This window comes from Puccinia triticina, chromosome 3A (assembly GCF_026914185.1).
Source record: "Puccinia triticina chromosome 3A, complete sequence".
NCBI lineage: Eukaryota > Fungi > Basidiomycota > Pucciniomycetes > Pucciniales > Pucciniaceae > Puccinia > Puccinia triticina.
This window is the reverse complement of record NC_070560.1, coordinates 2,866,397-2,880,217: the sequence shown is the minus strand read 5'-3', so window position 1 is coordinate 2,880,217 and position 13,821 is coordinate 2,866,397. Positions and strand designations below refer to the sequence as shown.

Below are 13,821 nucleotides of genomic sequence, written 5' to 3'. Positions count from 1 at the left end.
AGAGATGATATGGAGGTTGAACTTTGGCATAAATCAGGCACTAGAGCGGTGTATTGCTTAGTCCATGAGTAGATCAAAAATGAAGGTATTGGTTCAGGTTTTGTGTTTTATGAAGATGGGGAGCAAGAGGGAGTCACAATGTGGCTCTATAGAGGATTCATCTAGCACTTGAGTTGACTCATTTAGCTTAGTGTTGAGGTTTTGTTTTTTCCTTCATGTTTTTCTCTCTTTTCTCTCTTGTGTTTCTGCCTCAAACCTTTCATCTACATATCACCGTCTGTGACATTTCATCATTGTAGTCACCTGGAGCAGCAGACGTGGAAGGTGCTTTCCTCATCCTTCCACGACCCTCTTCACTCCATTCTGCTGTTCCAGGTGCGTCCTCTTTTTCTCTTCTTTCCTTTTTCCTTTTCTCTTTTCTCTGATGCAATGAAATCCTTCCACAACCCTCTTCACTCCATTCTGCTGTTCCAGTGTCTTCACCGCAACACTTAGTGTCTCTTTACCAGGGTAAATCTGCGCCAGTGGAGCTCATCTTTGGATCTGACAGCGGGATGATCTCTTTGGACTAATTAAAATTTCTCCTGTCAAGGATGAGCAACTATTTCTTAGTCACAATTCTTGCCATGTTGGGCTTTTTTAGCTACAGGAGATTCTTTAACTTAATATATGTTTCTTAAGTACACATTCAGCGCATAAGCGCGCCGTGCAGTGCTGCGCATAAGCGCTTTCTTCAGTGCCTTTCAAATTCTTATCATCCAAAACTTTTCAGTGCTGCGCATACGCGCACCATTTGGCAAGGGATGCAATCCTTTTTCTTACTTTATACTTAGATTTTTTATCATTTTATCATTTTATACTTTTGTATTCTATTTCTCTTTTGATCAGTTAGCTTTGATAAAGTAGCTGGCTGACACGTTTGGCCGCTCTCTACTGAGAGGTATATAAAATAGGTTGAAAGGGGGTCAGGTCAACCCGACCTGTGTTGGGTCTGGTGCCGGGTTTGGGTTGGCTTTTGTCTCAAAAACTGGTTTTGACCCAACCCGCCACAGACCTGCTAGATTTTTGGGTTGTGTTTGGGCACCCCATTTCCTAATTGGGTCAGCCTGCAACCCAACTATGACACCTCCAAAATTCAAGTTGGGGGTTTTTGGTGCCTAATAGGTTGGGTAAACCCAAGACCTGTCGGGTTATCCCATGACTTGGGATGTTACATATGATGTTGGGTCGGGTTCAGGCAGCATATTTTCAAATCTGCCCAAACCCAACCTGAACCGCACTAAATTTTGGGTTGGGTTTGGGCACTGTTTTCCAACCCAATTTCATCCCTAATAGAAAATAGAGAAGAAATATATGCCTTTGCATTAGCAAAAAAGTGAAGTAATGGCACTACACTTTCTATCATATTGCATCTAATTGGCCTTGTTTCTTTTTTCCTTTCTATGTGAACCTTTTCACTTGCAAATTTTTTCTCCTGATCTTTGAGGGAGATTGGTTTGCACATTCTTTTCCTTTTTTTACTTTGTCTGTAGGAAAGAAGGATGAGGGGTTAGCTTTCATCTAGTCAGGTTTAAGTTAAAGCTCTAGCTGCTCACCGTTGGTCCTGGCCAACATTCTTTCTATTTAACTCTTAGTTACTGGGGACTGGGATTTTCCACAAGTCAAAGTTTGCTTGTTGTGTTGGTTGTACCTGCGTGCATCAATGCATCATTTTGATGTGATCAGTTTTTTCAAACCCGCTATATTGCAGCTTGCACTGCGGAAAATGTTTGCTTTGCTTACCTATTCCCTCAGCTTGTTTAGGTCCCAGTATCTTTCTCAATTTATGCTACTGGTAGGGTCAGCCTTTATGCACACCAAAGAAATACTACATGCACACCATTTTTGGTGTGCATTAGTGCAAACTCCAAGAAATTGGAGTGCACACCCATGCACTCCAAAAAAATTGAGTGCACACCCATGTACTCCAAAAAATTGGAGTGCACACCCATATACTCCAAACAATTGGAGCAGAGTATGTACTCCAATTTTTTGGGAGTGCATGAGTATGCACTCCAATTTTTGGGAGTGCATGAATGAGTGTGCACTCCGATTATTTGGAGTGCATGGGTGATGGTGTGCATGTTGTATTTCTTTGGTGTGCATAAAGGCTGACCCATCCCCAAACACCTTGAGCAGTTCATACTTGTTGTTTTTAATCCTACTGGTAATAGGAATTGTGACTTCCATTTAATTGCAAAAGGGTCAGACTTTAGGCACACCAAAAGATTCCCAGATGCAAACCAAAAATGGAGTGAATTAGTGCATTCTGGCTTCCATCAGCTGACACCAGGAAAATAAAATAGTCAGTTGATGACAAGTGACATCATGCCAGCTCCAGCCAGCTACCCGCCATCTATCCAATATCTATCAACTATCTACCCCAATCTCCCAACCATATCCTCAACACTGATCCTCAGTTCTGTCCAGCTGATGCTCAGCTTTGGTACCCAGCTCATACTCAGCTTTTTTGCCCAGCTCATACTCAGCTTTTTCACACAGCTCATACTCAGATTTTTCACACAGCTCACTCTCAGAATTGGAATAAAGCCCTTTGAACAGTCCTTTCCCAGGTGATGCTCAGCTTTGTAATAGTCCTGGTGCAGCTGATGCTCAGCTTTTTACCAGTCCTTGTTCAGCCTTTTCCTAGTTAGCTCTCCTTACTTACTACGTAGAAAATTATCATATATTGAAATAGCTTTAGCATGTCCAGAGTCCAGACCCAGATTTTTTCTATCTCGACTACCAGCATCATTATGTCTTCTCCTTTGCATTGTAGTTCGGATTTCAAATGATCAACAAGTCAATCTAGATTGTTCCAGCTCCTTTGCTGAAAGCTGCTGAAAGTCGTGCATTTACCTTAAACATAAACTTTTAGTAACGTAAGATCTTCAGTGCATGTAAGCTAAAATGACAGGCGAGAACAATAAAGAAAAATGTACAGAAACATAACAAAGTAGAAGTGTATTGTGTATATGTTGGGAATTAGAAACAAATAATGAGGGGGGAAAGGGAGGGTTATGAGCCTGGTAAAGCTTTAACGGTCGTCAATCGGACGGCCAACGCCAACGCTGAGCACAAAGAGAAACAGATAATGAGAATCAGCCATCGGATCTGATGCACTTCCTACTTACAGTGGAGAAAGAAGGAAGAGAGATCACCACCAGTTCAGAAAATCAGCTTCTGTATTCTACCTTGCTGTGTGAAAACAAAAAAAACCATCCGGTCCTTCTTTTTTAGTTTCTCCCCCTCCGGTTGACCTACCTCCTCCCCCCTCCGCAGCGGCGAGCTCATCCAATCCAGTACCGATTGTATCCAACGCCTCCACATCCTCCACGCTTCCCCTAACGCCTCCGCATTCTCCACGCGTCACTTATTGCCCTCCCCACCTCCACCGCCGATTCCACTCCCGCCACTTCCGCTGCCGTACAACCTAAGTTGGTGCCGATGAGACCGGTGACGCCGACGATGCGGATAAGCCAATTGGTCAATCAGGTGGTGGCCATGATCACTTTGACGTCCTCCTTGTAGGGGTCGCTCGAGCTCCAACTACTCGGATTGCGAATGGCCAGACCGAGCTGGTTTTGGAGCCGGGAAACGTTGACGTGTCTGAGTTTCTTGCCGTGCTCGGGGGAGGCCGAGTCGAGGGAGGTAGTGAAGCTATTTCCCTGAGAGAGAAAGCGGTGCTTGAGCGAGCGCAGCCGACCCAGTAAGTCTTGCGATCTCATCAGCAACTCAAGAAGTGACCGATTTGCTGAGACATTAAGCCCGATCGATCAGTCCGTAGAACCAGTCGCCGTTCGTCTTGATCAGTCCGGCCGAGCCTTCCGTGGGATCACGATGAAATACTTGCTCGCCAGCAGGATTTTCACCTCCCACACTTCCAGGAACCAAGGCAGCACCGCGCCGCCCCAGACGCCCTTCTCTCGCCACCACGAGGCTCTGCCGACCTGTGATCATCGTCCATCGTAGCCGTAGGTGCCATCGGTGCCCCAATAGTTGGTCGTCGGATGGCCGTCGGCCTTTGCCGCACCAACGGCAGAGGTCCGGTTGCGGAGGACATTACTCGTCTGTGAAGTCATCATCAAGTGTTCCGCGGGTGATGGAGTTACTCGCATTGATGATGAAATCGTCGTAGGGATCGTACAGGATGCCATTGGCGACCCATTGGATGAGCCTCTTGTAGTATGACTGGGAAGCCTTCAGCAGTAGGTCCGAGTAGAGCTTCAGTGCTCTCGGATCACCCAACGAGCCCATCACTCGCTCCTCGAGAATTGCCAGCACCTCCCCTCCCTTCACCACCCCCCCCCTTCGGCCACCCCATAACTCGCGCCCCCTCCTCCGCTGCTGTGGCCCACCCTTCGCGCCCGGGTCGTCTTCCGCCGCCGATCCGAGTTGTATTCCTTCAACATCGCTTTGAACCCCGGGTCCTGCTCCCACTCGTCCTCCTCCGTTCGGTCTCCGCCATCCGATGAAGAATGTAACAGATCAGGAGAATATAGACAAACTAGCTCGGTCGTCAATGAATAAAATAGCTTCAAGGTGTGTGACATGTCGTGGACGCAGAACCGAAAATCGCTGGAGTGTAAAGTCAGCCGATCGGTTGAATTGATCTTCCAACTGAACGACCAGCGTCATGTAACAAATTATTGGTTGTTTCTTTTCTGAAGAGTGTTTGTGGGATGAGAGCGGGAATTGTGGAGCCAACTGACCTTCAAAATATCTCGAATGGACGCACATTGTGCGTGATTGAACATCCCGCAATCTAGATGACTATGTGCTGCAACAAATGCATCGATCAAGTCTTGATATGATCTTTTCGACTATCTCTCGTAACAATGGGCCTGGATCAGCCCCAAATTAAACACATTTTCTCTAAATCAGCATCTTGTCTTTCCCTTCTCTTTTCTTTTGTTTTTAGCATACAGTGATGTTCATTGATTCGTCCTGTTGTTAACTTTGGTCTGTTGATATGAATTTCCAAAGAAATGATCAATATAGTTTGGGAAGGGTTTGTCTCGAAAAGGCTTTACAAGATAGCGAAAGTTCTTTGATTCGAGCCACATCTTTTAGACCGAGAGTCACCAAAGAAAAATAGAGCCAGGGAGAGAGAAAAGAGAGGTGACAAACTCAAACCTTAGCCAATAGAGAATCGAGCGCCCTGGAGTCTTTCGAAAGGGTCGTCGCGGGAGAAGTTTTTGTGATACTCGATGAGGGTGCCTTGGATACCGAGGAGAATGAAGAAGTCTTCGATGATGTCGATTTCCTGATACTCGATCCCCGAAGCATGTTGAAGCTGATCATGATTATTGGAGGTTGAGGGTAGATGACCCAAGATTTGCCTGAGGCTTTCCTTCTGTCTGGTCTGGTTCTTGGGCTTGTATGGCCGCTGAGGATGGTAGCGTAAGTCGCCAAGTCGCAGCTTATTCAGGAACTCTCCTGTCTGATCCGCGTCCATCGACTCTTCTTCTCAATCCTTTCTGATTTCGCGCCCTCATTATCTCTCGTCTGTTGGCCTGATGGCTGGCTCCTTCGGTGGCTCCTCTTCATCTTGAGCTCGACGGCATGTGCGAAAACGAGAATAGCTTGGATACTGCGTTGATCAAAAATGGATGTTTTTCGCCACTTTTTGTTAAATGTAAACCAGAGGAATATGACGACCAGTTTTTGTTATCCCTTTCCTTCAGCTTTTCAAGAACAAAAGGGGGACAGCGTGCTGTTTGGCTAGAAAATTTAAGATCGAAAAGAAAGTGTTTTTTTACGCGTTTGCTGTTGTTGAAGACTAGATTTATCCTTGGGTTGTCTGATCGAGGATGAGGGTTGGCTCTCGACTGTGGTCTTGAATGATCGCAGACACTCGCAATAGCTGAATAGATCTATGTAAAGAGAACGTATAAGGTCAGGACCAGATGATAATAAGAGAAGGGAAGCGCAATAGTTACTTTATCGACTTGCTTAGCAGAGAGACCACATAACCTGCTTCCCGCTGGGCTTGAGTTGGTTGCTGCTGCTCATCGTCGTGGTTCGAGCTCAGATTGCATTTTCAACCCGGCGGCCTCTGGCGGCCTCCAGTGCGAAGATCACTCAACGGCAGGAGATCAATACCGGAACGTGGTTTCGAACTCTTCGATCTGGACCGGTGTGAATTTATTCATCCCAGCCGAGGTGACCTAGAAAGAAGATGAACACCGGGGTAAGAGAAGGTCGAAGGATATGTGTGGAGAGAGAAAAGCTGGTTCAGATAGGGGGCTCAACTGGGTTCTCGACGAAGGCGGTCTTGCGTGCGGCAGATTTGCGGACCTATGCGGCCTTGAACTCCAGATCGCCAGCGGTATAGACGGTGTAATCGTTCTCTTCAACGTTCGCCTCGAGACAGTCCTACTCGGCCCTGTTTGATGCGCGCCAGTGAGGTTCCCTGGCGCGTGTTGCGGTTTCCAGGGCGGTATTACAAACAAGATGAACTTGATGATTCTGCTGGGTCGCCGTTGACTGCCATCTGGTGGTCCCGTTGCTCTGCTGATTCTGGTGGGTATCGATGAAGCTGGTGCGAGAAACCATGGGCCAAATCGGCAGATCGGACTCGCAAACCTTCGACGGTGGTTCCGGGGAAAATATAAGATTCTCTCAAGTCTCACTCCATCACAGCTTCCATACCATCCGGCCAAAAAAAAGCTCAGAGCTGGTCACAATTGCAGCAGTGTAAGAGCAGTTGGTATTGACTTCGTTACAACAACCAGAAAACAATCGGCAAAAAGGAAAGGCAAAAATTGTCCCGGAAGCTGGTGATCGGAGTGGTCACCGACTCGGCGCAGCAAGGCCGGGATCCAAACGAAGCTCGGCAAACGCGGCTGGTCCCTGAACCTTCATATCATCAACCCGGAAACGTCGGAGTCGCCAGTCGTCAGCCACGTCAATCGCAGCTCCAAGCAAAAAGAAAAGCAACCGATAATCAGCTGGAAGTCACACTGGATCATGCGTTAAACTGAAAGCCGCGAAGATTGACCTACCTGTCTCAATATCCAAACCCCGATTCGAGGCGATCGGAAGACGACCAAAAGATGAAAATGTGCTTCCACAGAAGGAAATATCTTCGTTCTTCACCCATTCACGAGGACCGTCACTCTAAAGAGTCTGGTGAACATGTAACACGTTCCCAGTCAATAGTGCGATCACTCGATAGGATGATCCAGCTGGTGGTCGCGAGAAGGCAAGACCACACAACTCGAAATGCAGCCAGAGCTGCCTACAACAAGATCATATATACATATTCTACTTACAACATAGCTGCCCTTCGCTATATGGATGCGTTCGGCTTTCGATTATGTAGGGCTTTATCGTTATATATGAATCGAGTAGCTCCGAGTCATGCCTCCTATATTCGGTATATGATTGACTCGGAGTGCTATACCTGCACAAGCCGGAACGCTACAAAAGCTTGAAATAGCTCGAATAGCCAAAATATCTAGGCTGAATGGAGAAGGAAAAGACGCAGAGATTTGATAAGGTGCAGTATGTTAAGTCGCCAAAAAGGCACTTCGTATAGTTGGCCCGTTTGATTGTTGGTGTGTGCTTCTAAGGAAGGCACTTCGTGTGATTGTACGCTTTCGATGGTGCAGTATGAAGGTTTGTAAGAAAGGTACTTCGTATCATTTATAAACTCTTTCGAGCATTTTGTCTGGCGGAGATATGTATCCTGATTTGTCTGGGGAAGCCTAGGCGTCCATCCGTTGGCCATGAAGCAAAAAACAGCAAGCTTCGGGACAGGCCAACCCCAAATAGACGGCCACGCTACGAAGCCAATAATAATTTCCTGCTCCGGGACAGGTCAGCCCCGCCAGTGTTGAGCGCCAATCGATTAAAATGCCAGTGCTGAGCGTCGATCGATAAAAACTCGCCATGTATATATTTGGGCAAGGGATGGAATCTGCCAAGGAGGAGGGGAGAGGCCTTTGGAAAGATGAATGGAAGATACCACCAGCTAACCCGAGCGCCGAAGCAGGGAAGTAGGCACGCTCATCTCCGCAGGAATCGAGCTGATATATCAGCACCTGACTCGAGAGATGAGAAATAACGACATAAGCGACGGTAGTCGCGGAGTGAGAGAGACGTGGGTAGTGGGGGTAGGTGAGCCCGCGTCTGGCTGAGCGCCACTTCTTTCGTACTCTTCTTGCCTCTCCTTTTTGCACTCAGCTTCTGAATTGGCAGCAGGGTCGTTTTAGTTGGTGTCGGTGACCTCATCTCGGGAGGACGGAATGGGGGTGAACTCAGCCAGAGTAACGAGACCAAAATGTAGACGAGGAAGATGCAGGAAGGTCGACGAACGAGAAGAGAAATGAATCGAGGTGAAAAATATAAAGAAAAATAAATAAATAAATATAGTAATGCAAGACACGATAAACCGTGATGCTTCAAAAGAAATGTGAGCAAGAATATATGGATAAAAACCATCCCTATCTTTGATGCTGTACATGAGTGCGTACGGACTCGGGGCCGGTGGGGCCATGGGACAGGCATCCCATCAGCTTCGGGTTGATGGGGTGGTTCATGGTGTGGATGAGGCCGTTCATCAGGTGGGTGAGCCTGTTCATCAGGTGGGTGAGCCTGTTCATCAGGTGGGTGAGCCTGTTCATCGGGTGGATGAGCCTGTTCAGAGAGTATTAATCCTTTGTTGGTTAAGGATCCGGATACCCAAGTATGATAGACTGGGAAACGTTCAAAGAAAATAGGCTATGTAGTCTAATCAGGACGGTGACAATATGTGAGTCGGGTCACTGATACTGCAAATTGCAGAGGAGGAATTAAGGTCTAGAGAGTTGCAAAGAAAACAGAAGAAGAACGACGCTGAAGGTATAGAGAATTGCAAGCGCTGGGTCTTGGTGATGGAATGAAGAAGTCTGTACTGTGAGATATTTCAAAAGGGCTGTAGAGTCGCGCGATTGAGGAAAGCAGAAGAAGAACGACGCTGAAAGTGAAGAGAAGCGCAAGACTTGGGTGTTGGCAATAGAATGAAGGGTAAGCTGCACCACGAGATATTGCGTGGCCTTGGACCTGAGGGGCAGAACACCCTAGAGAAGAGTCCAATAATTGGTTGTCCGTCTTCGTCGTAAGTGGTAAAAGTCAATGCAGGCTACTTGGGCCTAGCCCAAATGAACTCCCATGCCGAGTCAACTGAGGATGGAGAGAAGGTCTGGAGAGTCTGGCAGATTGGAAAAAGTCATTGAGTGACACAGGACTCTCAGTCTCGATGGAGTAACAAAAAGATGCAGACGGTTCTTGTGGATGGGAGGAAGTGGGCGCTGATGGGGAGAAAGTGAGAACCGGGCGGCCCTTTTAAGTCCTTCCAGGCGCCCCAAAAAAACTTCTCTGGTCCACAAAACCACGACTGAGGCGACAACTTCGACGTTTTGTTTGCTTGGGGCAGACAAAAAAAGGGGCTGTTGTTTGTTTGCTGGTTAAGAGTGGTTTCTACTTGAGCCCTGCAGTGTATAATAACGCTCCGCTGAGCCAAATGCTCCTTATTTTTACTTTCTTTCTGAACTAGTCGCTACTGTAGCCTACGCTGACAGTGAAGACCGGGCCCCTGATACTCACGAAGATTATTAGAGCCGCCTCTACCTGTGGCCCACCGCTATTTGTACGGCCGATGGGCAAAGATGATTTGACTCTCGACACACAGCTTGCGAACCAGCTTGTCTAATCATACCCGCAATGAAGCAAACAATTGCAAAGATTGAGGGCATGGATCCCTCAGGATGGAATCCCAACCAAATGGAGTTCGTCATTCGGCGGTGTAACATATGGCCATCTACTGGCCACGCCCTGCCCCATCGGCTGGTCTTTGGACGCCTGGATTTTAATAAGTTTACAAGCAAATTAGAGGTATTCATCTGTCATGTATGGCTTGGATCCTGAGTCCACAAGAATCTCGTCTACCCGATGCTATTCTTTACATCCAAACATCTGGGAACATTATGAAAAACTGGAGCATTCCGGCAGACAGCTGGTCATTGAGAGTTTTTTTCTGTTTTTTTTTTTTTGTTCGCTTGTATCGACGTGAGCTTCAGCACAAGAGATGGGCGAGTGTGCAAGTTTGGCAGTTCAAACTTCAAGCCTCTGGTTTGGTCAGCACTGCGGAAAACAAAGGCTAGAGGTTTGTATCTTATGATTTAGAATCCTGAGTCCACAATCTTCTCGTCCACCCCATTACATCACTTTTGAGAAGAGATCACTTCGCTGTGTGTCTCTGGTCAAACTTCTAGTCTGGTCAAAAATCACAAGTGGCAAACATTGATAAGAGGAAACAAACATTATCTGCGCTTTCCGAACATCCACTTTTGCCATAAACCATCAGATATTCATCCATGAAAACACATTTCCGCTGCGCATTAGGTTGGACAAAAACAGCAAGGAATTTGAGTGCCCCCCTTGGGTCTAACAAAAGGCACTTGTTGCAGATGTAATTTAGGCAACGTTTATAAAAACATCAGTTTACATACCGTCTGTGTATCGCCTCAAAAAAACACAAGCTACGCATCAATCCAAATGAGAATTTTCTGAGAGTATTGACCGAGACTTCTGTCACTGACTTTTGCCTCGAGGGAATGAATCACTTTTTCTTCAAAGATTGATTGATTGCGCTGCGGCGCTATAAATCTTACCACAGGAAGCGCGCTTTCTGCGGAAAAAGCGCCGCAACAGCGGGATAATCTCACTTTTTATTTCATAGAGCAGGAAAAAGCAGAAAAAAACGCTTGCCCCTTAACCGTGCGCAAAATATTACCTTCTCATTTGGAGTTTCCTCCAAGCACTCAGCCCTAGAGGCCTATTGGTTCGACATTTTTTCTTTCTTGCTGACCTCCGAACTTTTTAATCGCAGAAGACGCACTGGACTATCTCTAAACTTTCGCCATCAATCAATCATGCCACATGGAAAAAAACTCTCAACCACAGGCGGCTGGCCATCGGCACCCGCACATTCATCCTTTAATCCGGTCGGCCCGTCATCACGCATCAAGGCAGATCATGCCCGTCCGGATCTTCTGGAAGTCTGATTGACACCAGTCATACAGCTAGTAACACACTCGCAGCTCCATTTATCGCTCGGCCTGCAATGACTCTGGTCCCAGCCGGAGAAATCCACCTGGTTCCGGCGCCGGCGGCACCCGCCCCCTTACCCGTCAACCCACCAACTAGCACTATACCTGTATCAACCCATCTCGTAACTCCTAATCTGGTAGTCCGGATTGCAAGTGTGGCACCCACAGCGACTTCGGACCTTCCCGCCAAGCAGACCGGGCAAGTATCTCGTCGCGGGTGATACTGCTGTGACTTTCTTGTGAAGTCCGCGATACGCGCGAGTTACGCTGTGGAATTCCGCTTGGATTTGTGCCAATGGTTACAACGTTTTGGCGGGATTTTGCCGCTAAACACGCAGTAACGCAGCGTTGCACCGAGGAAACGCGCTACAATTCCGCTAGCACTACGGCCTTACGGTCGGAAATTAGAAACCTCCGCTCCACGGATGATTTATTGAAAAACTTGTCGCGTAACATAGAGCATAGAGGCTCAGTATTCACAAAAGTCCCTGGGGACCCATTCCAATGACTTGACATGGGCCGAACAGCTGCAAGGGACTTTTTCAATTCAGTTAAGTCATGAAAAGCTGTATTGGTTCCGCTCTGCCTCCGCACATCTGCAAAATGTGGGGCAAAGCTTGTGACAGAGAATGCTCTCAGGCAGCATCTCCGATTCTCTGCTCGACACAGCACTGCTTAAACTAACTGCTCGGTCGGTCAGTTTTGTCCGAGCAGTCATTGAACTGATTTTGTCCGACGAGTTCCGCAATCCGGACCACAAAACTGTCCGAGCGGTTGGTTTATGCAGTGCGGCATGCCGCGTGGTCACACCTGCTGGCGGTAGATTTAGGAGGCTTAAAAGAAGATTCACGCCTGAAGAAGAAAAAAAACCTACCATTGGCGGAAATGCGCAGCTGTGAAGATCGAGCAAAATGACATTCTCTTTGAAACAAGAAATACCATTTGCAGGCTCATCAAGCCGCAGCTGAAGGATATAAAGTCTGATGCTGTTTGTTTTCCATTTCTCAGTGGGAACTAGAGTTAGACTTGGTGGACTATTGCCAAAGCACCTTTGATTCAACCAAACCATTCTCACAAAGAGCCGGGTTGGCGCCAACATTCTCACTTGAACAGATTCACTCTTTAAACCGGCTATGGTGGTTTGTCTGTGGTATCAAAGCAAAAGCTCCTTGTTTTTATATTTCCTACATGTGATACATCAAATAATAGCCGCAATGCCTGCACTTGGTAAATCCCCTTCTATTTGTGTTCCAGCCAAAAACCAGTGGGCTAATATTTCATTTTTTGCATATCCAAAAGAGATTCATACAGCATCAAACACAATGGTTAGAGGTGAGCTATTAATACCTATAGATCCAGTCTTAGAAGAGGCAGAAACCATTTCAGAAAAAGAAACAATTCAGAAGTATAGGACTACTTTCCCTCACTTGAATCAAAAACAATTTCAAATAAGAAAGATTCCAAAAATAGGTGAGATAAAGGAATTTGTCTACCAATATCCTGAAGCTGAATTCAGTATACCTTTCACGTTGCCGCATCTTAGATCTTGGGATGGTGATTGATTCCACTGAATGGCAACAAAGTAGTGTTCTTCTCCTACAATAGTTTATTTTAAGACACTCACTAATTAATTTCACTTCCTTGAAAGTTCAAATAAATTCACAGAATGATTTTGGCCTTGTGATGAACAAACTGGCCAATTTAAGAAATGAAGCTCCAGAGGAACTTAAGAATCATAGGTATGAAAATGCACATGAGATTCTGAAGAAGTTTGATAAATTGAAATATATTCAGAAACTCATTTTGTGTCAAATAAGAAGTAGAGTTGATTTTTTGAGTAACAAAGAAACAGGAAAAAAAATTTGCTCAGTAAAATATGCAAAGGAATATCTCAAATCAGCCATGCCAACTAGATTTGCAACTGGTATAGCTGAGGGAATGATTTCAACAGATTCAATCATTGAAAGCTTGCATGTGCTGTTGATTGAATTGAACCAACTTTCAAGAAGACACATCATTTTTCCTGAGAGGAATAAAACAGCCTTGAAACTACAAAGGAGCATCTTTGAAACAGTTGATTTTATGTTCCAGCATCAATTGATATCTGAAAAACAGTTCAGGCATTTCTATAAAATGCCAAAAACCCTCAAATTAGCTGCAAGGAACTTAATTGCAACATTTGAATTAAGATACAAGAGTGATGACTTTTATCCAATTTATCCCAGACCTCAATTCATCCTCAAAGATCAATATTCATCCCACTTTTGGAGTATATTCCAAGGTAAGTAGAATGCAAATCAAAACCTCTCATATCCCCTAGATATTTGAACTGAAAAGTGGATGTTTACCCCCTTGTATTCCTTAAATTACAATTCCAAATCAAAATTTCATACAGTTCTTGGTGAAAAAGAAAAGAACCAGTTTTCATATTTTTGTCTAAAGTCCCTTCTGATTTATAATGATTCATATAAAGAACTAAGGACGGATGACATTGTTATTTCAGTCTTTAAATGTGAGTCATTCTTCAATTCTTTGGGAATTGATGAAATATCAAATTCTGTAAAGAAACAGAAAACAGAAATGGATGGAGCCATGGCTCACATCACTATACAGGAAACTATTAGAAAGTCAAAAAAGCATTTCTTGAAGGATAAAAACAAATATGAAAGGGAAGAAAGAAAAATCA

General features: G+C 45.6%; 5 protein-coding genes across 5 annotated transcripts; all 5 read right to left on the bottom strand.

Annotated features, from left to right (window-relative positions):
• Positions 1-3,530: 3,530 nt before the first annotated feature.
• On the bottom strand, positions 3,531-3,767 carry PtA15_3A341 (uncharacterized protein; the record flags this gene model as incomplete). The annotated part of the gene is made up of 1 exon (XM_053167300.1): positions 3,531-3,767. One exon carries the CDS (start codon positions 3,765-3,767, stop codon positions 3,531-3,533), a length of 237 nt encoding a protein of 78 aa, XP_053018530.1.
• A 228-nt stretch (positions 3,768-3,995) lies between these two features.
• Positions 3,996-4,196, bottom strand: PtA15_3A340 (uncharacterized protein; the record flags this gene model as incomplete). The annotated part of the gene is made up of 1 exon (XM_053167299.1): positions 3,996-4,196. The coding sequence occupies one exon, from the start codon at positions 4,194-4,196 to the stop codon at positions 3,996-3,998; it is 201 nt and encodes a 66-aa protein (XP_053018529.1).
• Positions 4,197-5,176: 980 nt separating this feature from the next.
• On the bottom strand, positions 5,177-5,497 carry PtA15_3A339 (uncharacterized protein; the record flags this gene model as incomplete). Its single annotated transcript, XM_053167297.1, has 1 exon — positions 5,177-5,497. The coding sequence occupies one exon, from the start codon at positions 5,495-5,497 to the stop codon at positions 5,177-5,179; it is 321 nt and encodes a 106-aa protein (XP_053018528.1).
• Positions 5,498-6,339: 842 nt separating this feature from the next.
• PtA15_3A338 (uncharacterized protein) lies at positions 6,340-6,597 on the bottom strand (the record flags this gene model as incomplete). The annotated part of the gene is made up of 2 exons (XM_053167296.1): positions 6,340-6,417; positions 6,493-6,597. The coding sequence occupies 2 exons, from the start codon at positions 6,595-6,597 to the stop codon at positions 6,340-6,342; spliced, it is 183 nt and encodes a 60-aa protein (XP_053018527.1).
• A 237-nt stretch (positions 6,598-6,834) lies between these two features.
• Positions 6,835-8,669, bottom strand: PtA15_3A337 (uncharacterized protein; the record flags this gene model as incomplete). The annotated part of the gene is made up of 3 exons (XM_053167295.1): positions 6,835-6,959; positions 7,047-7,161; positions 8,520-8,669. 3 exons carry the CDS (start codon positions 8,667-8,669, stop codon positions 6,835-6,837), a joined length of 390 nt encoding a protein of 129 aa, XP_053018526.1.
• Positions 8,670-13,821: the final 5,152 nt, after the last annotated feature.